This window comes from Ctenopharyngodon idella, chromosome 20, assembly GCF_019924925.1.
Source record: "Ctenopharyngodon idella isolate HZGC_01 chromosome 20, HZGC01, whole genome shotgun sequence".
NCBI lineage: Eukaryota > Metazoa > Chordata > Actinopteri > Cypriniformes > Xenocyprididae > Ctenopharyngodon > Ctenopharyngodon idella.
This window is the reverse complement of record NC_067239.1, coordinates 8,092,170-8,114,318: the sequence shown is the minus strand read 5'-3', so window position 1 is coordinate 8,114,318 and position 22,149 is coordinate 8,092,170. Positions and strand designations below refer to the sequence as shown.

The following is a 22,149-nucleotide window of genomic DNA, read 5'->3' as shown; positions in this document are numbered from 1 at the left end:
TATCACTGTTCAGGAAGCAGACACACTCTGTCAGTTTAAATCTAGACTAAAAACACATCTGTTTAAACTTGCATACACATAACGTCTATGCTAATATTAGTCTCTCTCTGTTTATCCTGAGGTTTGCCACAGCCTGCCAGATCCAGGCCGTATCCAGATGAGATGAAGGACCTGCATCTAGACATGACGATAACGCAGCCCTGATGTTTCAACTAAACTATTCCCTGCGAAGGCCTCCTTCCCTTTCCTTTCCCTATGTATAGATAAAACGTTATCAAAATTATTCCAGTTCGCATAGATCCGCGGACACAACTAATTTTTCTGTATTATGCAGACCAGACAAGTAATTTGGCAAATATCACTTTTTTAAAAAAGACCAAGCTTCTGCGCACATACACATTCAAACACGCAAACCTATAGACTAAACACGTAAATGAATGGGAAGAATGCATTAAAGGTATTCAGTTTTTGTCGGCGCCGATGGCCTCATGGGCAGCGCGCCGACACATAGCGCCAATGTGCTTCGGGCGACCTGAGTTCGAGTCCCAGCTCGTGGTCCTTTCCCGATCCCGTCCCTCTCTCTCTCTCTCTCCCATTTCCCTTCCTGTCTAATCACTGTCCTATCATAATAAAGGTAAAAACGCCAAAAATAAATCTTTAAAAAAAAAAAAAGAAAAATAAAAAAGAGAAGGTATTCGGTTTTCAGTAGGAAAGGTGTCATTTAAGCAGCCCCTAAAGTAATAATTAACAATTTTTACAACGGAAGTGATTCAATCAAAAACCAATTTTAGCTCGATAAGAATTTTCCTATTGTCACTGTGAAGCTGCTTTGAAACAATATGTATTGTGAAAAGTGCTATATAAATGAAAATGACTTGAATTGACTTGAGTAATCGGAGAAAAGGAGTTTTCCCCACTAGCGAAGCAGTACGAGTAAAGTATCGAAAGGGAACTGGCGGTACGGTAAAAGGTAAAAATAGAGAAGTGCCCACTTCAAGCACTGCAGATAATTATTATATTTTAGACATTGTTAGATCATTAATAGATTATAAAATAATTTTAATGCAATAATTAAAAAAGGTGTTTAAAAAGAGTTTTAGTTAAAATGGGACAAATATTTAAAGTAATCCTAATTTTAAGTAAATAAATTAAATTAAAAATTCATCCCAAACACGTTCTGTAACAGCTGCAGAATTGTCTAAAGTGATTAGCTATTAGTTCCGCACAATGACTGCTTAAGGGACACAAACGTAAGGATTTCTTTAGAAATAAAATAAATGTAAAATAACAATGTTCTGTTGCAAGTTCAAATACTTATGTTTTATTGCTGAGCTGCCAAGTTGTTGAGTTGAAATAATCAGTTCATGTCTTATTCTTTATTTGGGTCCTTGAAGTCTGCCATTGTTTTTGTCATAAAAACATGACGTTTGCTTAACTTCATGCAGTGTTGGAGAAAGTTACTTTTAAAAGTATTGTATTACTCCCTTAAAAGTAACTAAGTTTAGTAACTTAGTTACTTTTATGAAAGTAATGTGAAAAACATTACACTACAATACTTTTGTGTTATTTTTCTCACCTTGGCTTGCTTGTTTTTTAATAACAACATATATATATTATATATACATATATATACATACACATATAATTTTTTTTTTTTTTTTTGGCAAATATAAAGGCCCTTTCACACCAAATGGCTGAAGGAAATGCAAATTCACACCTGTAAAGTAGAGGGTGCAGCTCAAACAAACCTTTCAGCTGTGCTGCCATTCTGATTTGCAGAAGAACAGGATGCATAAAAAAGTTCAACACTATTACTTCAATAAAAAATAAATAAATAAATAAAAAAGAAAGAAAGGTTTTGTTCATCTAAAATCATTTTTTGCTTAGTATGTTTGAATTGGATCATCGAAGTTCAGCAGCAAAGACACTGAATTCACGATCATACGCACACACCAGCCAGATGGCCCGATACAAAAATGAAGAGCGACTACCTGCCTGTTAAGGTTTCCCTCCCAACCCCCTTATCAGACAGCACAACTTTTCCCACAACCTGCTACACAGGAAATTATGGTATGATGGGTTTAGTCTTGAGGAACAGCAATAACAATCATTACTGTTCTGTGTTACAGTACTGATTGTTCTGAATCAGAGTGAATCATCAGAAAGTGGTTCCAATCAATTGCTTTCAACCCAATCATCACAATTTTACAGTTACATATTTCATAGCCAATGTTTTGTATACTTAACCCTCTTGTGCTCTTCACATGGCAGCCAAGAAAGACAATTTATTTACATTAAAAGAAAATACTATAGCCAGAAATTTGGGCTCTTTTTAAAGACAAAACTTGGCAGATTATTGCTGAAATGAAAAAGTTTAAAATAAGTTAACAAATTCTATAACTAAGTTATGAAAATGCACAAAAGTACCATTTTCAATTTTTATATGAAATGTACATTTTCCAAAACATGTTTTACTCTAAAACTGAGGGGAAAAAAAAAAAAAAAAAAAAAAAAAAAATTTCAAACAAGTTGCGTTCCAAATTTAAGCTTGATATCTCAGAAAAAGAGCTTTCAGTAAGATTTTGTTTGAGGGTGCATAAGGGATTTTTTGGTGAAACATGACCAAAGAGCACCAAAGAGGGTTAAAGGCCCATTCACACCAAGAACGATAACTATAAAGACAACGATATAGTTCTAAAAATCATTCTAAACATAAAAAAATAGCACTGTTCACACCACAGCTATAATGATAACATAGAGAAACAATATCGTTGGGTTCACTTTCAGGATTATTTTTTTCCAGCTGTTGAACGATAAAACACTGACAACCAATCAGAATCCATTCTAATTTAAGACGACACTGCAGAGAAGTAAATCACCAAGGTGAAGAAAAAGCCACCACTGTTTGACAAGTCAACCCACCTTTTCAAGGATACTTTAAAGAAAATGGATATATGGAAAACAAATCCGTCATCCATCTAAATAAATGGTGATAAGTATGATTATGCTAGGCTAGCAAACTTTTAATTACCTCAAAATTACATTAAAATTACCTCAGGTATCCAGTGCTAGTTTTGACAACATTGTCTTGCTTCCTTTGAAATTGCAGTGAAAAAGTCTAGGCTTTGTTTTTATTCCACTATATTGATTCAGTAAGCTAAATTCACTGTTAGATTAGATCAATTACACTAGCTATTCACTTGAAACATAGCATGCTGAGGACATCTGCTGGTCAAAGTCGTGTAAATGCAACAAGAACAGCAAAAACATGTTGTACACACTTTGAAAACACAGTACATGAGCTTAGAATAAACAGACCATTATCATTTGTTGGTGTGGAACCAAATATAGTTATAGTTATAATTATCTTTATAGTTAACGTTCTTTGTGTGAATGGGCCTTCAGATTGCCATGTGGTATACATTCAATACTCCAGTACCTTCCCTGGTCAGCTTTGATTTTTTTCTGGTTTAGCCAATATTTCCCAAATACTGTGCTTTTTCATCCATCTTTTGAACTTTCTTTACAGTGCCTTTTTCCCCCCAAACCAATTAAATAATGACAAAAATTACACTTTATTGGGTTAAAATGGTTTATCACAGAACACGTCCACAGGTTCACATCATCTGCATCAGTTTTGAGTTCAGTGTTACACCAAGTGGTGTTCAAAATCAGAAGTCTCCTTGTGTTGATACCTTCAGAATTAGTGCATTTCCTGAGATAAATGGGAAAACTAAATGCAATTACATGTTCATATCAACAGAATGGGGCCTATAGACACATGTTGCGGGGCTTCCTCTGAAAAGCTTGAACTTCTGCGAACTGTAAAAGAGAGTGTGAAGTCAAAGATGAGAAACTGTACATTAACTTGACTGAATTTGGATCATTACCTCGATTTAAGCTGCTCCTGATCGAATTCTGAGTCGCCCCACACTGTTTGTAACAATGTCCATCAGCAGTGTTTCCAACATGACAAATGACAACGTCACAGTGGACAAATACCTATTTTGAACATAAATGGTACAGGGTCATCAGTTTAATTCATGTTTAATAAAAATATAAAAAGAGCAATGCAGAAATTAGTCTTTCAGAAATGGTTTGCATTTTTAATATAAATTCTGAAAAATTTTCAGCTTACACGTCTGGCCACAGCGGCACCCTCATTTTTAGAGCTCCCATCATCCTCTTTGAAAGTAAATGTTTTAACCTCAAATCTCTTGAAGTGATCCGGGATGTCAACTCGATCATCTTCAATTACAGGATGGAAGACGGTCTGTTCAGGGTCTTTATGATTTGGACATCTGATTAGAGATGAAGAGTTAGAGCCCTCTTCAAGAAGAAATGTTCAAACACACACATACAATGCTTCAAACATACCCATCAACTATTAAATCCCATTTAGGTTTGGATTCTCTGTCCTTGGTGAGTGTTGCCCAACAGTTTTCCAGGCGTACTGCTAACCTGGAGTCCCTGGAGTGATCCATACCCACCTCAAAATACAGAGGCTGTTTCAGAAACTTTAAAACTGGATAGTCACCATCATGATAGAAAAGTCTGTAGACCATATCTTGGAGGAAAAAAAAAAAAAAAAAAAAAAAAAGACACCATCTCTCATACACTGCTCAAAAAAATTAAAGGAACACTTTGAAAACACATCAGATCTCAATGGGGAAAAATATGCTGGATATCCATACTGATATGGACTGGTTAATGTGTTAGGAACGAAAGGATGCCACATCGTTTGATGGAAATGAAAATTATCAACCTACTGAATTCAAAGACACCCCAAAAATCAAAGTGAAGAAAAATAAATAAATAAAATAAATAAATAAATAAATAAAATGCAGCAGGCTACTCCATTTTGCTGAAATTTCATTGCAGCCACTCAAAATGGTACTCAGTAGTTTGTATGGCCCCCACGTGCTTGTATGCATGCCTAACATTGGCGGACCTGCCAATTCTGGTGTTCAATGGCAAATGCCAGTCGAGCTCCATGGTGCCGGGCAGTGAGCACAGGGCCCACTAGAGGACGTCGGGCCCTCAGGCCACCCTCATGAAGTCTGTTTCTGATTGTTTGTTTAGAGACATTCACACGAGTGGCCTGGTGGAGGTCATTTTGTAGGGCTTTGGCAGTGTTCATCCTGTTCCTCCTTGCACAAAGGAGCAGATACCGGTCCTGCTGATGGGTTAAGGACCTTCTACGGCCCTGTCCAGCTCTCCTAGAGTAACTGCCTTTCTCCTGGAATCTCCTCCTTGAGACTGTGCTGGGAGACACAGCAAACCTTCTGGCAATGGCATATATTGATGTGTCTGGAGGAGTTGGACTGCCTTTGCAACCTCTGTAGGGTCCAGGTATCGCCTCATGCTACCAGTAGTGACACTGACCCTAGCCAAACGTAAAACTAGTGAAAAACCGTCAGAAAAGATGAGTAGGGAGGAAAAAAAAAAAAAAAAGGTTGTCTCATTGTTGCCCATCTAGTGCACCTGTTGTTAATTTCATTAACACCAAAGCAGCTGAAACTGATTAACAACCCCTTCTGCTACTTTCTGCAGATCAATATCCCATGAGTTTAACTGACTTGATACTCTGCTCAAAAAAATAAAGTAACACTTTTTAATCAGTGTATTATACCTCAGACTGACAGGCTTTATCTAGTTCCTTTTTTCATAAAAACGCTGGCTTGTCCATATAATTTTAGTCTACATGAAATCATATTGGATCCCATTTACTTTATGCATTCCTGGTCTTATAGTAAATGACTCAATTGCATGTTATTCATAAATAAATAAATATATAAATAAATAAATAGGAATTGTATTTGCAAAACTGCATGCTGTTTGATTCAGTTTTGGTTCATAACATTCATTTATGATCCGATAAGTTCCCATTGGATTCACTGAATCCCATTCTACATTCTCATTTAATACCATTTTATTTGAAAATATCAAAATGAAAGTCAAAATACGAGTTTAACTCTGTGGAAACCACTAGCAAAAAAACGAATGGAGTAGTTCACATACCCTGAGAGAGCCTCAGGGAAACAGTAAGTTCACCCTTTCCAACATCTGCCTCTGGCTCTTTAAGGTGCGAGACAGCGTGGAAGATCATGCTCTGGGTAGCATTTGCGGTATAAATGCAGGACACAGAGAACCTGTTTGAGATGAGCAGTTTCAGGGGAAGGGGGAAAAAAAAGAAAAGAAAAAAGTAACACTTCATTAACATTTTAGTGATTGTTATACTTCATACCTTATTTTTAATACTACCGATCCACAATCTGATTCTGACTTGTGAAAGCCTAACTCATAATCACAGTGTTCATTCCTTGGACAGAGGAGAACTGAGCCTGGTTTCTCCAAAGGTTTTTTTTTTTTTTTTTTTTTTCCCCTTTTCTCCATGCTGTCACCTGTTGGAGTTTGGGTTCTGCCAGTGTCGCCTCTGGCTTGCTTATTCAGGGACACTTAATATTCAGCAATATTACTGATTTGACTGCACTGACACTATTGGATGAGAACTGAACTGAGCTGGATGACATCACTGTTTTCTCCAAAGCTGCTTTATAGCTGAATTGAACTCATTCCATAGTTGATGAACTTTACACAGTTATTGAACTGAAATGAATGAACACTGAACTGATTTAAACTGAATGACTTTACTATAGTCTTTTCAGAGCTGCTTTACAGCAGAATTGAACTATTTTGAAGAATTGAACTAACAGTTTAAGGTTACAAATGTTTATAATTAACATAATTAACATGAACTATACAACTTTCACCGAAAAACTAATCAAATCATGTAGTTTCTCTCTTTTCTTTTTAAAAGCCCTATATAAATATAAACTAAATCTCCTAACCTGTATTCTGGCTCAGGCCATAATTCAGAGATCTGAGGCAAAAGTTCATCTCTCTTCCAGGTGACTTCATTCTCATATTTGATGGTGTCCCCAACAAACTAAAACAAAAGTTCAAAAATCATCTTGTCGCATAACAGCAGTAGTAAGAATGCCTGACAGGAATGCCGTCATCATACCTTTCGTGTGGTTCCACAAGTGGTGACATCAAAGCGAAAATAAGCAAAGTGGTCTTCATTGTAGTAGGGTTTGCAGGTTGGGTCTTTTAGAGAGAGTTCACCGGGAACCAGGCGTGTTACAGATTCCAATTTGGGAACCACCACAGTAATCGTTCCATTAGAAAAACACTCTGGCAAAACAAAAAAGAAACTAAATTGTAAAATAGCAACAAGAAATCACTAGGGCAGTGATGCCAAATATGAACCAACCTGACATTTTTACAAAAAAGGTGCAGGCAAGGGAGAAGTCTTTGACATGCCAGTCATTTAATGTATCGTAAATTTCCACATCAATTCTTCCCACGACTCCGGTCAACCGTACAGACTTGAAAAATAGGTATGAAATCAGTCAGGAATTAGGACTGTGGTATAGTCGATGGCCCATAATTATTATAAAATTTCTAATTTTGTGTTCCACAGAGGGAAAAAAATAATAATTATGGGTTAGAAGCTACATGAGGCTTTAGTCAAATAGCTTGAGTTACCATTTTTGGACAAATTATCCATTTAAATACATGTTTACCATTTATGACAGGTAACCTGTGCTATGAAAACAACAATCATCAGTGCAACCCAGGAAATCTGAAGAATACCTCTATAGCCACAAGTGGGGCCAGGAATGGCACAACAATTTTGAAATGGGTTTCATTTGAATGGTGTTCATATTGCTGTAAAACTTCATCATTAATCTCCACTTGTCCCAGTTTGATCTTTAATTGGGATCTTGGGGTGCTTCCATACTGGACAAAAATGTTGAAGATGTCCTGATTACATCTTCCCCCTGCATTTGGATGGACTGCAGAAAAAAGGACACCAAGTTAAATATCAGTGCAACCCCCAGTTATGCACAATTCTGCTCTTGAAGATGTGCTTTCCTGTAGAGTCTAGTGCAGTTCAAATGAGCATCCTTTATCATTCTCAAAGGCAGAGTGAGTCATATAAAATGATCTGCATACTGACATTTTTGCTCATGGCCACTTTTGTTTTGGACAATTTATTTTGAGCCTAATCACCTGAGCCATAAATGCCATTTGAATAATAACTCTTGAAATGCAAGACTAATGGTGCATTCCAAATGGGATATAACCGCCCTCCGAAGGGCACTTCGGAGTGTAAACAATCATGGCTGCCATGTTGAAGGGTCATTCCAAACTGAAGTGCTCAAAACTAGCCACTTCAAAGGGCCCTTCAGAATGAAGGATTTCAAAGGGTAGAACTGATGGACACTTCGGGCCCCCATGATCCTTTGCACAGGGAAGTTGTTTGGCGTCACAGAATGGGTACAGGAGACTCGGAGGTCGAATTTACCTATAAATGTATAGTAATTTTCTATACTACTGTAATATTTATACAAGTTAGATTTGGTGCATTATTATGGTCAAAACGACATTGTACTTCAACAAAAATACTTTACAGCTACCTTTATCAGTCCATTTACCCCTACACCCTTCATCCCATCGAAACTCTCACTCCAGAGGGTAAACCCTTTGAAGGGATTAGGGCATAGGGATGAGCCCTTAAGCATGGAATGCAGGGAATGATATTCCTAACATATTGACGAAACCAAAATACGGCACAGTCTCAAGCCTTTCACTGGCAACTAGCCACTATTCATCCATAAGGCATTATTATATACTACCTGGATTGTGCTAACCAGCCAAACTTTGACCCCTTAGCACAAAGGCAGATCTCCAGGAGCAGGACTTGGCACTTCTCTTGTAGCCAATATAAAAGCTTTTACATCAGTCTTAAGGTCTTACCAGTGTCATTTAAAGAAACTTCTAGTTCTGTGGAGTATGAAAATGATGCCTGTTCAGGCAAGATGACAAAACCAAAGACAAGAGGAAGAGAGTAGGTTCTTCTATCAGGGTGAAGAGTCTGCATTATAGATGAAACCATGTTAAGACAGGGCAAATACAAGCAGGGAAAACAGATCCATAAACCAGCAGTGATCTGCATACCTTTACTTGGACATGAGGTTCAGAGAAGGGAACCTGAAGAGTAAAGGCTTTGGTGCCATTGGGGAAGCTTTGCTCTTGCAGGACAATGCCTTTAATAATGACCTCGGAGACAGTGAGCAATTCAGAGCCAAAAGTGATATTCAGCAGCTTCACATCAGGTAGGAAGTAACCCAGCAATACATCAAATGCCTTCTTCTGGGGTTGAGTGTCTGATCACATAAAAACAATTATCGTGAAGAAAAAAAACAAAACAAAAAACATTCTGCTCCAAATTCAGCACTCACAGTCTGTGATTTGGGGGGGCCATGGTGTTAAAGGGGTGGTGATGGGGAATAACACCTTATATGTGGTCTTATCCAGACCCTCCATCCACAGTAGCTCAAGCATGGGTTCTATGGTGTAACTGATATGGTTCTGGTTCTCAAGTGCATGACTCTAATTTAAAAAAAAAAAAAAAAAAAAAAAAAAAAAAAAAGTGTTAATCAATATATTCAAGTTAAATGCATAAAGGAAAATTTAGGAGGCAGAAAACTCAACCTTGTAATAACCACCAGGAGCCCCAATAGGAATCTCAACAACTACATGGGACTCTGTGAACATCATGCTGAAGTTACGGCTACTCATCTCTTCAGGCGTGAGCCTTCTACCATTAATGCCCATGTGCACCTCCAGGATTTCAACTTCTGAGGACACCAGAGGAGTTATGTGTAGAGGAAAGTGCCAATAAATCATCTGACCCACAACAGAAGCTCCATCTGAAGTCAAATCAGAGTACAGGATAAGGATTACACAGAGTCATGGGACATTAAAGTGGCAAAAATAACAATTGCTGTGAATTAAGTCTCACTGGTTGGACAGGCAGCTGCCGACTCTACTATAGCCAACATCCAGCGGTCTCTGAACAAGACCACTGATTTGAACACCATCATATCAACATCGTCAACCTGAAAAGGAAAGATACTTCAGCCACTATAGAGAAATTAATGTGTTATATCCACTGGCACATGAAACATTCCATACATGTTGGACAAAGGTTTCAGCCATGTTGTATGGGCTTCGTAAGACAAGCCTTGTTGGAGAACTGTAAACACTGTAGCCCATCTCTTGGAGGGTCTCTTTATCAAAAGCCTTCTCTTCAGGGGTGTAGAGTAAGATCTTCCAGAGTTGCAAGTTAGGTATAACTGTGGGCTGTTACAAAAGGACAACGTAAGATTCTGTATTTAAGATAATTATGAAATTAATTTTGTATAGAAAATAAAGAACCATTTGATGAAATCACAGTGTGAGTGGTGCTCACACATGCAAAACTCACAACCAAAATACTGTGCCAGCAATGCCAGGACATTGCTATGCATTTACCAAAGTCTTTTTAGTGCATTGTTGTGCAGTTGATAGGGAGTTTTTAAATTGTTGGTAGACCAAATTAAGTTCCCAGTCCCAAGTCTCTGCGATATTCTATTACCTATTGGGAGGACTCCTTCAGTACTAGTCTATAGCTGCATCCATAATCGCATACTGTCTGAGGTACTAAATTTGATAAGGAACTTCCCGATCAAATAAAAAGTATGTTCGATGTAAAGTTTACATACCCACTCTTTCACTGGTGCTTTCTTGATTTCTGGTATTGCATTCCTTACAGATACCTGACAACATAGACATGCACAGGCTGGTAGCAATAACACACTGCATTCCCATTGGCACATTAGAAAACCAGTTGTGAAATTCTCTAATTGGTTTAAAAATAGAGCATTTAAAGATTTTCTGTGGAGATCTAGACATAGCAGGTAACACAAACCCTTTTAATGAGTTACTGATTGCATTGAGCTGCAGTCGTAACAGTCTTGTCTTACTTGAGACCTGTTGCATCTAGCTAGTTGAACCAACTCAGAGTTTGAGTAGGTTTAAAGTTGGCAAAAATCATACAAGTCCAACCTGGTTTAGATCAGGGGCCTCATTTATAAAATGTTGCACAGAAACCGTCCTAAATTTGTTCTTACGATCATTTCTCAGATGTGCATGTGTGTGATTTATAGAATGAACGCGCACACAGAAAACGAGCGTACGCCTCTATTTCAGATGTGAAATCTATAAATCGCAAGTGATCGTGAACTGAATGGTTTCAGTTCTCTGCGTTGTAAACAACACCTAATTAATATCATTTACATATAAAAGATCACCAGTCATCATCCAAATCCTTTAATTTAGAATGACGAGCTGCAAGAATAGCTTAGATTTCCAAAAACCTGCAGTAATCTGACAAGGAAAAGTGTGTACGTCTGCTCAGACCCTGACGTGGCTCTACACACTTTTCCATGTACGCACACTTTATAAATGAGGACCCAGGTTTTTAGCGAGCTCACAACGTTCGGTATACATGTTCTGTCAACTCAGGGTTTTTTTTCTATTAACTCTGAAGCTTGTGCACCTGAAAGTGTGGCATGTGGAGAAAGCAGCCAATCACGTGGAACATAGAGGCCCGGTTTCACAGACAGGGTTTAGACTAAGCCAGGATTAGGCCTTAGTTCAATTAGGGTATTTAAGTAGCTTTTAAAAATGTACCCTAGGAAAAAACATTGCTGGTGTACATCTTGAGACAAAAAAAACAAACAAACATATTTTAAGATATTAAGAAATTTGGCTGATCCTTGATGTGATCGCGAGCAGCAACGCAGAGTTTGTTCTGTGCTAATTTGACCTAATATTTGATGTTTTTTAAAAATGTTGTAGATTTAAGTAGCAAATGAGAATTGCTAAAATTGTTGAATATTTTGAGACAAATGATCTAATGATTAATGATTTTCAGTTCTGCTCAAAGTAATTAAAGCAACATTTTTTTCAACATTGTATTTGGGGTAAAAATAGCCCCTGCTGTTGGGGCAAAAGGAACAATAATTAACATGATAAACAGCTGGCTGATGCTTCCATTTGTTGACATGACATGGTTAGATTCAGATGGTAAATATCATACATTAAGTTGGGTACCCACCTTAGAGAGAGAAAAAAACCCCCACCATATTTATAACGAAACCATATTTAAACATATGATATTAATCATATGTAATATATTTGTTACTACTATAAATCTATATTAAATTATGGGATCTCAATCAATACTTTCAGAATCTTTACTTTCTAAAAATAATTTTGTTTCTGTATTTTTAAAATATTTTTATATTAACATTAATGACAGCATATTGATTGAACAAAATTAAACAGAAAATAGTACAAACTTTGCTAAAGTGATTGTTCTGAACAAATATTAACTTAGACATTATTAAAAACATTTTAGCTCAAGTATTTGTATCAATACTGTGTGCCTTTTTACCCCCTTGTGTGGGGTAAAATGCCCCCCTGCCACCTCACACATTTATGCGATTTTTAAACAAAATAAACCCCTTTTGTTTTATTTTCACAAAAATCTGTTGCTCCATAAATGTTCTAATTAAAAAAAAAAATATATATATATATATATATATATATATATATATTTTTTTTTTTTTTTTTTTTTTGATATGAGATATAGAGATATGGGGAGTGGCTTTTTGTATCAGATGTTACTTTGCTCACAGCTGATTGGTCCGGTTTTGGTTTGCGATCTTGAACCCAGAATAAAACCTGCTCCAGAGCAGGTTAGCCATAAGTTACTATGGCGATGAACACTGCTAAAAACCAATCCACCTTTGTGAGTCCAAAAAACAATTTTCTCAATCTAATCTCAAGCGTACTTGGTAACAACTGAAACCAGCTTTATGCAACAGACCTCTGGAGTCAAGGAGAGATTATATTAACTAATTTATATTTTAACCATTTAAAATAAATGATTTGTTTCAGTACAAGATATTTTAGTTGTAAACAAGATTCCTCAAATTCAGCAACTATCAATCCCATAAACTAACCGGCTACCCAAAATATTTGCTATACAAGAAAATGAAGTTACTTGCCTCCATGAAGTTTGTCTCACACAAAATCTCACGTGAAACCATGGAGTGACTGCAGGACTTGAATGCTTCATGAACTTTCTCAGATAGCATGGGGAATTCATAGAGTTTAACCTGTATGGCTACTTTAAATTCCTTGTCACCCTACAAAAATGAAAAATAAATAAACTTGTAGGTGTAATTAGAAATTAAAAAACAAAAACAAACAAACAAAAAAAAACATTTTCTTCTCAAACACCTACTCTATGGTGCAAATGCACCAACCTTCATATTTTCTATTTAATTACATGATAAACAATAGTTCCAGAACTAGAGCTGGTTAAAGGAATGCTTAATTTATAAAGACACAAACCTTGTTCTCTGCAAAACAATTGTTTAGGGAAGCTGACACTATCGTATTTCCCCAAGGATCCGATTTCTGTGTGTAGCCACACTGAGCCGCCAGGTGAGGTGTGAGAAGGACTGTCTGTGTGTTATCTGAAACGCCCAGAGGAGGTCTGAATTGATTCCTGGTGGTATTAAACTCATTGGCACACAAACAAAGGGATAATCAACTTACTGACTGCATAAACCTCTAAAGGACTTCCTACATTTAAAGAACTAGGAAGGGTAAACTGCACCCTATTTCCAAGACATTCTGCTTGAATTCCACCTGCAATCAAGAAATGGACCCATTAAGTAATGAATTACATGAACTGATACACCAAAGTTTAAATGGATTGCATGGCTTACCTGCAGAGGTATCTGCATCAACGCTTATTATAGTGACCATAAGCCATAAAGCCCTAAAAGCATCATAAATAAATTAGCATATCTCTTGATGAATTCAAACACACTTATTTTCCATAGCCTAAAACATACCCTATTTCAAAGCATCCCATCATTTGAAATCTTTGTTAATGTATTTTACAAACCAACAACTGTGTTTTCTACACAAACGCGCGACCTCACCGGAAGGTAATTAATGAACTGTGTCTCGAGCGCGTTCCATCTGATTGCACAGTATTGCGCGCAGGTGTGGAACTCAAACACCTCGCACAGTCTCTCCGCCCAACTTGGTGTGAACCTAGATTTTAAGGTTAACGGGGAACGGTTGGCTCTTTGTACCCATAGTGATAATCTATTATTAATTAAGTGACCGTTTCCTTTGCGTTTTGAGCTTTTTAAGACATCAGTGCGGAAAAGCACAAATGATTTGAAGCCGCGTGGGTAGGTGATCTTTCGTTGATTTTATATTCGCAGTAAGTGTTCTCTTCTCTCTTTTGTCAGTTTTGTCTGATGTATTATTGTAGTTATGACTCACATGGAGCACTGGGAAAGATGTCAAGTTGACTAACCTAGGCTATATCTCCGTTAAGTATAAAGGGTTTATTAAGAACTGTTTCTCAGTAACTAAATGGTTTTGAGTAAGAAATGCTTGGTTTCTCTAGCAGTATTTTTTTATGTTTCAAACACGTAGGAGGCAAAGTAAGGCTTTTTTTTTTTTTTTTTTTGTGAATTCTGTGTTGCAAGAAAAATCCCAGTTTCTTATTTTTTGCTATAGCTGTTTGTAGTGAACGCATATAGGAAAGAGTTTTCTCAGGACAGTAATTTGTAAGTATTTTTCTTTTTCATGTGAATGTCATGTTTTCAATATGTTGTCATTTTCACTCTTACATTCTTTGCAGTTTAAATTGTTAAAAAAACAATAAATTGTTTTAGCTGCTGTTTAACTGCTGAAAAGATTTTAATTGCCTTTATTTACCTTTGATATGATTTAATATTCAATAAAATTAGTAGTCTAATCTCAAATCAATGTCAATAAAAATGTCAAATAGGCCTACACAGAATATAAAAAATAAATAAATAAATAAATAATTGGTGCATATGTTCATCTAGGTTATCATATGTTAAATGCAGTGTATTCTTTTGCAATGATGTCACCCTTTAAATATGTTGACCTACTGAATAAATAGGCTAAGACGAGACCATATAACACTCTGATGTTGTTAAGTTTCAGTCTATATTGTCCGTGAGGATCTGTTTTCTGCAGGTAGGTGAGTTGAAGTTAAGGAAACAATCAGTCTAAGTTTATGTTATAATAATTCTAGGGCCGTATTCACAAAACATTTTATTTTACCATTAAGGCCCTGTTTACACTAGTGCGTTTTTGTTTTTTAAACGCCGTCTACACTTGCGTTTCCACAGCGTTTCAGAAACTATCTCTGTCTACACTACACTGTTGAAAAAGCATGTCACATGACTGTTTATGAACACTGCAGTATAAAAAAAAAAATGCAGAGTTTAACTGCACAATGGCTGCTAAAAATGACAACAAAGCCAGCAAAGATTGCAGTTCAGTCTCCATGTTATTGTTTACATGGTTGTCAAAGATACGCAGAGCGAACATGGGCAGCCACACCATCGTTTTCAAAAGTCTCCGTTTTGGTCCGTTTACACTGAAACGCAACCCCGGCGTTTTTCAAACTAAAACGGGATCTGCAGTTTTTAGAAAGTCTCAGTTTTCGAGGTTCGAAAACGCAGGCATTGTGTAAATTACAGGTGTAACCGTGGCAAAACTTACGGGTTTTAAAACGAAAACGCACTAGTGTAAAGGGGGCCTAAGAGTTCTCCTAAATGGCAGTAAAAGTTCTTAGTTAAGAGTTTTCTCTTAAAACCTATTCACAAAGCTGCTGAGACCAACTTTTACTAAGGAATAGAGAGAAGTCTTAAAGGGTTAGTTCACCCCAAAATGAAAATTCTGTCATTAATTACTCACCCTCGTGACGTTCCACACCTGTAAGACTTTCGTTCATCTTCGGAACACAAATGAAGATCTTTTTGATGACAGAATACTGTCAGATTTCCTTCCATTGACTGCCTTTGTAACTACCACTTTGACGCTTCAAAAACTTCATAAAGAGATCGGAAAACTAGTCCATATGAATCGAGCGGTTTAGTCCAAATTTTCTGAAGAGTATCAATTGCTTTGTTATGATGAACAGATTTAATTTAGGCTTTTACTCACCTGTAAACACTGATCAGCGAACATAAGCAGAAGCTCAACAGAACCTGAATAACGCACAATATCAAACCTCTTCTGGAAGCTCTAACGTGCTGCATAACCAATGAGGTTCATTCTTGTGTTTTACGCAGTACGTGAAAGATGAACGAAAGTCTTACGGGTGTGGAACGACATGAGGGTGAGTAATTAATGACAGAATTTTCATTTTGTGGTGAACTAACCCTTTAAGCCAAGAGTAAGGGCGAGGTTGACCTCATTGCTATGGATGATGTCAACATGCTTAATAACTATAGGCTTGTTCGAGACGCATCAGAGCTTCACAGACCGATCGGCATATGACATCAAAGTACCGCAAGAGTGATTGAAGAGCATACGACTCCTTATGCTTTTGAATCGCTCTCGCGGGACTTTGATGTCATACGCCGATCGGTCTGCACTGCGCTGATGCATCTCAAACAAGCCTTATGCACACAGTGATTGGCTGATAGGGGAGGAGTCTCTGTAAGTGATTTAATCATAGAAATATTGTAGAATGAGGTATCATGTTGCCATATTCTAATAAAGGTTTTAAAATGTGTCACTAATTAAACTAGTATATGTTTAGCTAATTGTCAACCTCTTACATGTCTGTGTCTTGAGAGAATGCAGAATTCAGGCGACAAGTGATGTTTGGGAGAAGCACATTCAAACGGTCTATCTAATCAGCTCGAGAGGAGGCATACAGACGAGAGCCGACTCACCTAGTTACCAGGACAGTGGATTTCTGAGGTGGATTGGCAGCAACAGGCCATTAGGATTGTTTGTGGTTTGGTCTTAGAGACATAGGAGTCCTCTTGACTACTCCTAAAGTTTCACAGATTTAGGAGCTAGTTTTAACGCTAAAATGCTTTGTGAAATACTCTTAGAGCAAAAATATAGGAGTCCTAAAATTAGGACTGACATGTCCATTATTTTTAAGAGTTTCTCTTAAATTGGCAAGTTAGGAGCTACTTTTAGCCTTAAGATGTTTTGTGAATACGGCCCCTGATATATAATGCAAACTTTTAAAGCTGCAGTCTGTAAGTTTTGCCTCTTTGTCGCCATCTCTGTTTGAAACCTGCAATTGCAGTTCTTTGCGGAATTATCATCGTTACGTGGGTTATGCGTCGGCACGGCTCCTCAGCGCAGATGAATCTAATGTTTTGAGGAGAATGTGTGGCTGTCAGTCACCGCACTGGTGGATACTGTACTTCGGAAAGACAGATTGTAGTCTTGGAAGTATGACTAAAATAAGAATTTTCACCTGGAAAATGTCATCTGAACAAGTAAGTAACAAATCTGCCACTTTTGTTCTGACCAACTAAGGGGAAAAAAAGCATTACAATAAATCGCGCTACCAATGGTGATTAAATCTAATGATCGCTTAGCTCATATCACATCAAACCGTGCATATTATTATTATTATTATTGTTGTTATACTTTGTTCTCAAATTGTTAATGTTAACAACATCAACATTGCGTGACTACCTGTATGTAGTGTGAAGCCTTACCTGTAGGTTTCAATTTCTGTACAGTCTAATCTCTTATGTTAATTTGTCATGCCATACAATCCCCCATCAACATGAAGTTTAATATTCCAGCTGCTGTGAGAAAAGGCTATAAATGATGCAGCAGGTGGCGAATCCTCACATGCAATATAGCCTACTAGCTGGGACTCCTAATTTATGTAAACAGACGTAATGATGCAAAGATGGTGTAATGTTGGTGTGCTCGATTTCCCGCGGAAACCTACCAGTACCACACAGATTAGAACACATTATTACAAGCTTACCGTTGTGAATTGGGCTAAGGTATGGAGATAGTTTTGAACACTGGTTGTTTATGTACCTGCTGTTATTGATTTCGGACAATTTATAACCAAAAAAAGTTACGGACTGCAGCTTTAAGATCAGTCCATACTTAACATTTCTCAACCTCAAGAAATGTTCTCATTTGTGCAAGAAATTATTTGATTGATTGAAAATGTTACTGATGAGTAATCCATCAGTCAGAACATCATGGCACACAAATGGCACCATTATTGAAAATGCCCCATCAGTGATTACACAAAACATTTTTAACATGCTTGCAAGCTTAAATGATAGTCCACCTAAATAAATAAATATATAATATAATATAATATAATATAATATAATATAATACAATATAATAAAATAAATCTGTCACCATTTACTCACCCTCATGTTGTTCCAAACCTGTATGCATTTCTTTCTTTTTTGGGACACAAAGAAGATAATTTGAAGAACGTTGGAAACCAAACAACGCTATAGTCCATTGACTTCCATTGTATGGGGGAAACAAAGTACTAAAATATTCACAAAATATCTTCTTTTTTTCCTTATTTTTGGAAGAAGTATGCCTTTAATGGCAATTTTATGGCAATTTTTATCAGCATCAGCATTATGTGTAAAAATGTATATTATATTAAGTGTGTGTGTGTGTGTGTGTATGTATGTATGTATGTATGTATGTATGTATATATAATATAATTTAAATCTCCTTTTTGCCTTTACTTTTTTTTTTTTTTTTTAAACACTAGTATTTTAAATGATCCTAGATTGTGACATACATTTTTCAAGTACCATGTATCCCATGTATTTTTCCTGTAAAAATAGCAAATGTTTTATAAAATATTTTTTAGAAGGAATATAGCACATCACACTGCAGGACTATGAAAAATATAAAATTAATCTGGAGTTTATACTCTATAATATTAGTTATTGACCAATGTATTAATTGATTTCATTAAATGATTAAATAGTTTTCAGTGTTGTTGATGCAGCTAACATCCACATTTCTGTATTTTAATAGAAAATGCAAGTATATCATTGGGAAGACTTCCAGATTCAATGAATCAGTACCTCCATGATGTATGGACAAGTTCTCCACCATCAAGGCAGGGAGGAAGATCTCATTAACCTCAACGTTGGAGGCATCCAGCACAAGGTGGAGCGTTGCGTTCTGCTCCGGTTCCCCAACACACGTGTGGGTCAGTTAATCCAGTGCTGCAGCGATGCCGCCATCTTGGAACTCTGTGACGACTACAGCCCCGCTGAACGGGAATACTACTTCGACCGGAGCCCGCAAGTCTTCCACTGTGTTCTGAACTTCTACCGTACAGGGCACTTTCATGCTCTGGAGGAACTGTGTGTTTTTTATTTCAGTCAGGAGATCGAATACTGGGGCATTTGTGAGCTGGATCTGGAAGCCTGCTGTCTGGATTGGTTCCTTGAGCGGAAGCAGAATGCGTGTGACAGGTCTAGTAGTGGTGCGTCATTTGGAGAGATCTCAGTTGTGAGCAGTGACCTGTGGAGGTTTGAGGGCACCTGGTGTTCAGATGTGCGTAAGCTCATGTGGCAAACTCTTGAAGATCCCAGTCACTCCAAATGTTCCAAAGGTGTAGCTGTGGTTTCTGTCCTGGTCATTTTGACCTCCATTGTGGCCATGTGTGTCCACAGTATGCCGGAATTCAGGCACGCAACTGACAGTGAATATTCTGTCCTAGACTCTCTGGAGCTCATCTGTATTATTTTCTTCTCAGTGGAGTTTGCCCTGCGGGTCGTAGCAGCTCCTCATCCATGGAAGTTTTTGGCAAACCCTCTGAACATGATCGACATTGCTTCTATCTTGCCTTTCTATGTGACGCTGGCCTTTGAAAGTTTGAACAAAGACGATGGGGAGGAAAACCAAAGTCTGGTCAACATGGGGAAGGTGGTTCAGGTTCTCCGGTTAATGAGAGCCTTCAGGGTCCTAAAGCTTGCAAGACATTCAGAGGGGGTGAGAGCGTTTGGGGAAACTCTAAAGAACTGTCACTCTGAGGTGGGTCTCCTCATCCTTTTCATTACTGTTGGAATATCGTTCTTCTCAACTTTTATCTACTACACTGAAAAGGAAGAAGCTTTGTCCAAACTCTCTTCCATTCCTGTTTGTTGGTGGTGGGCCATTATTTCAATGACAACAGTGGGCTATGGAGATGTATATCCACAGACAGTGGCTGGGAGAATTGTAGCTACACTTTGCATTCTCTGTGGGTTACTAGTGGTTTCTTTACCCATCACCATCATCATGAATACCTTTTCTAAGTACTTTGAGAGAAATGCACCCAGGAGGTGCCTTTCAGAAGCTAAACCGTAGGAAAATGTCAACCAGTCCCTGTGGTTTAAAATATTTGTTTGCTTTTTGCAATCTTCAGAAACATTTATGTGGTTTACATTTCAGGAAAAGTCATTGTTTTGTACATTATAGTATAAACACCCTCTTTACATTAAAAAAATAAAGCCATCCAAAATCTAGGGATTAAATACTTTGTGTCTTTTTTTTTTTTTTTTTAACAACAATGCCAGATATTTGGAACTAGTAAATGAATTAGAATACTGACTAAAGGCACCCACACTAAGATAATCGGGCTGATTTTGAGCCAAATTCTCCCCTTCTGACAGTCCTAGGTAAAGTCCAGATTATCTTGATGGTTCTACAGATTATTTTATTAGATTTTCCTGTGGTGTAATGTGTATTTTAAGAGTGATTGAATCTGCTCAGAAGAATGTCGGGCCTACACTGATCTCAAATTGTAAATATCCAACATGTTGAATATTATTATTATTATTATTATTATTATTATTATTATTTTTTTTATTTATTTTTTTTTTTTTTTTGCACCACCATTATTTATATAGCGTTTTTTACAATGCAGATTGTGTCAAAGCAGCTTTACAGTGATAACTGGTATATAATTTTGGCTGCGCAGCAGCTAAATTTTTGATTTTTGCTAATATTTTTTTCTATAGAAAGACAAACATAAATAGTGATGAAAGCCAAAATATTAAATGTCACAGATGTATATTTACTGAGTAATCCACTATTTTGTAGAGGGGGGTCAAAATGACAATTTTCACATGAGATTTGCAGCCAATTTACAAGGGTGTAAAAATGACTTTAGAATGATGGCAGCATCATTATTTTATTTATACACAGAGATTGGTAGGTCTATTAGTAAATTCTCTTGACTTTCACAAACTTTGTTTGATTTATATGCCAACGGTGACTGTTCAAAAATGGCAAATGTTCAAAAAGGCTTGTTTTTTGCATCACGTTTGCATGCCTGTAACTTAAGAAGAAGTATATCTTAATATCCTTCTAGATTGTCATTCTTAATAAACTTTCCTTTTGAAATCTTCATTTTCAAGGCCCTATATAGTTCAGTCCCATAGATTATGGGGATCTCAAAGCAGCTCCATGTTCAAATTGTTGAATTTTACCCATTTTGAGTGATTGAAAACCAAATGTGGTTCACTTTGCTCACAGCTGATACATATTGCTTTTAAAGAGGAATGTCTGAAGAATAAATAATGTTTAAACTAGAAATGTATCTTGTTTTCCTCTATCAAAAGAACTGCATAAATCATAACTCTGAGTACCAAAAATCCAATGAAAATGGTTAAGTTGAGGCGCATTAACTGACTCTCAAAAGTGTATTTATAAAAATCTATATTTGAATCAGTTTTAGGGAAATTTGGGAGATTTTGTTCATTTTAACAACATCTGAAGCTACCAAGAGTTCAAATACGCAGTATCGTAACTACACGTTACCGCATTTACATCCCTATATCCATGAGATTAAACCAAATAGGGACTTAAAAATGAAGATTCCAAAAGAAAAGTTTCTTAAGAACAAGAATTTAAAATGACATTAAGATATCTTTAACACTTCTTGAATTAATGAAATGTAAACTTAAGAAACAATGTTTGTTTTTGGTGCTCAGAGAGGTGTTATTCAATTGTTTTGATAGATAAAGATAAATTTTAAAGATAAATTTCTAGTTCCAGTGTTATTCAGACATTCTTTTTTAAACACAATAACTATCAGCTGTCTAAAAAGTTACCTACATTTGGTTCTTGACCATTGAAAATTGGTAAAATTCAACAATTTGGACATATATCTATGGGACTAAACTATATAGGGCCTTAAAAATGAAGATTCCAAAAGAAAAGTTTATTAAGAATGACAATCTAGAAGGATATTAAGATATCTTGAATACTTTGAGTTACAGGCATGGCAAGGTATGTTCTATGCAATTGAGCTGATAGAAAAAAATGATACATTTCTAGTTTCAACATTATTTGTTCTTTAAATATTCCTCT

The 22,149-nt window shown here is 36.7% G+C and overlaps 2 protein-coding genes across 4 annotated transcripts; one reads left to right on the top strand and one right to left on the bottom strand.

Moving 5' to 3' along the window:
* Positions 1 to 3,556: 3,556 nt before the first annotated feature.
* Positions 3,557 to 13,922, bottom strand: zpax2 (zona pellucida protein AX 2). Of its 2 annotated transcripts, none has more exons than XM_051876265.1 (21): positions 13,827 to 13,922; positions 13,698 to 13,750; positions 13,525 to 13,617; positions 13,318 to 13,442; positions 12,969 to 13,109; positions 10,617 to 10,670; positions 10,048 to 10,215; positions 9,875 to 9,971; positions 9,565 to 9,782; positions 9,312 to 9,462; positions 9,028 to 9,236; positions 8,827 to 8,944; positions 7,660 to 7,862; positions 7,277 to 7,391; positions 7,028 to 7,197; positions 6,852 to 6,949; positions 6,022 to 6,152; positions 4,378 to 4,567; positions 4,139 to 4,301; positions 3,891 to 4,002; positions 3,557 to 3,822 (listed from the first exon to the last, which is right to left on the bottom strand). In XM_051876265.1, the coding sequence occupies exons 1-21, from the start codon at positions 13,847 to 13,849 to the stop codon at positions 3,752 to 3,754; spliced, it is 2,703 nt and encodes a 900-aa protein (XP_051732225.1). In that variant the 5' UTR covers positions 13,850 to 13,922; the 3' UTR covers positions 3,557 to 3,751. The 2 variants fall into 2 exon arrangements, with proteins under 2 accessions (XP_051732225.1, XP_051732227.1); XM_051876267.1 differs by having other exon boundaries at positions 3,557 to 3,715.
* A 101-nt stretch (positions 13,923 to 14,023) lies between these two features.
* Positions 14,024 to 20,296, top strand: kcns3b (potassium voltage-gated channel, delayed-rectifier, subfamily S, member 3b). 2 transcript variants are annotated; one of them, XM_051876268.1, is made up of 2 exons: positions 14,024 to 14,174; positions 18,820 to 20,296. In XM_051876268.1, exon 2 carries the CDS (start codon positions 18,874 to 18,876, stop codon positions 20,140 to 20,142), a length of 1,269 nt encoding a protein of 422 aa, XP_051732228.1. In that variant the 5' UTR covers positions 14,024 to 14,174; positions 18,820 to 18,873; the 3' UTR covers positions 20,143 to 20,296. The 2 variants fall into 2 exon arrangements, with proteins under 2 accessions (XP_051732228.1, XP_051732229.1); XM_051876269.1 differs by having other exon boundaries at positions 14,058 to 14,206.
* Positions 20,297 to 22,149: the final 1,853 nt, after the last annotated feature.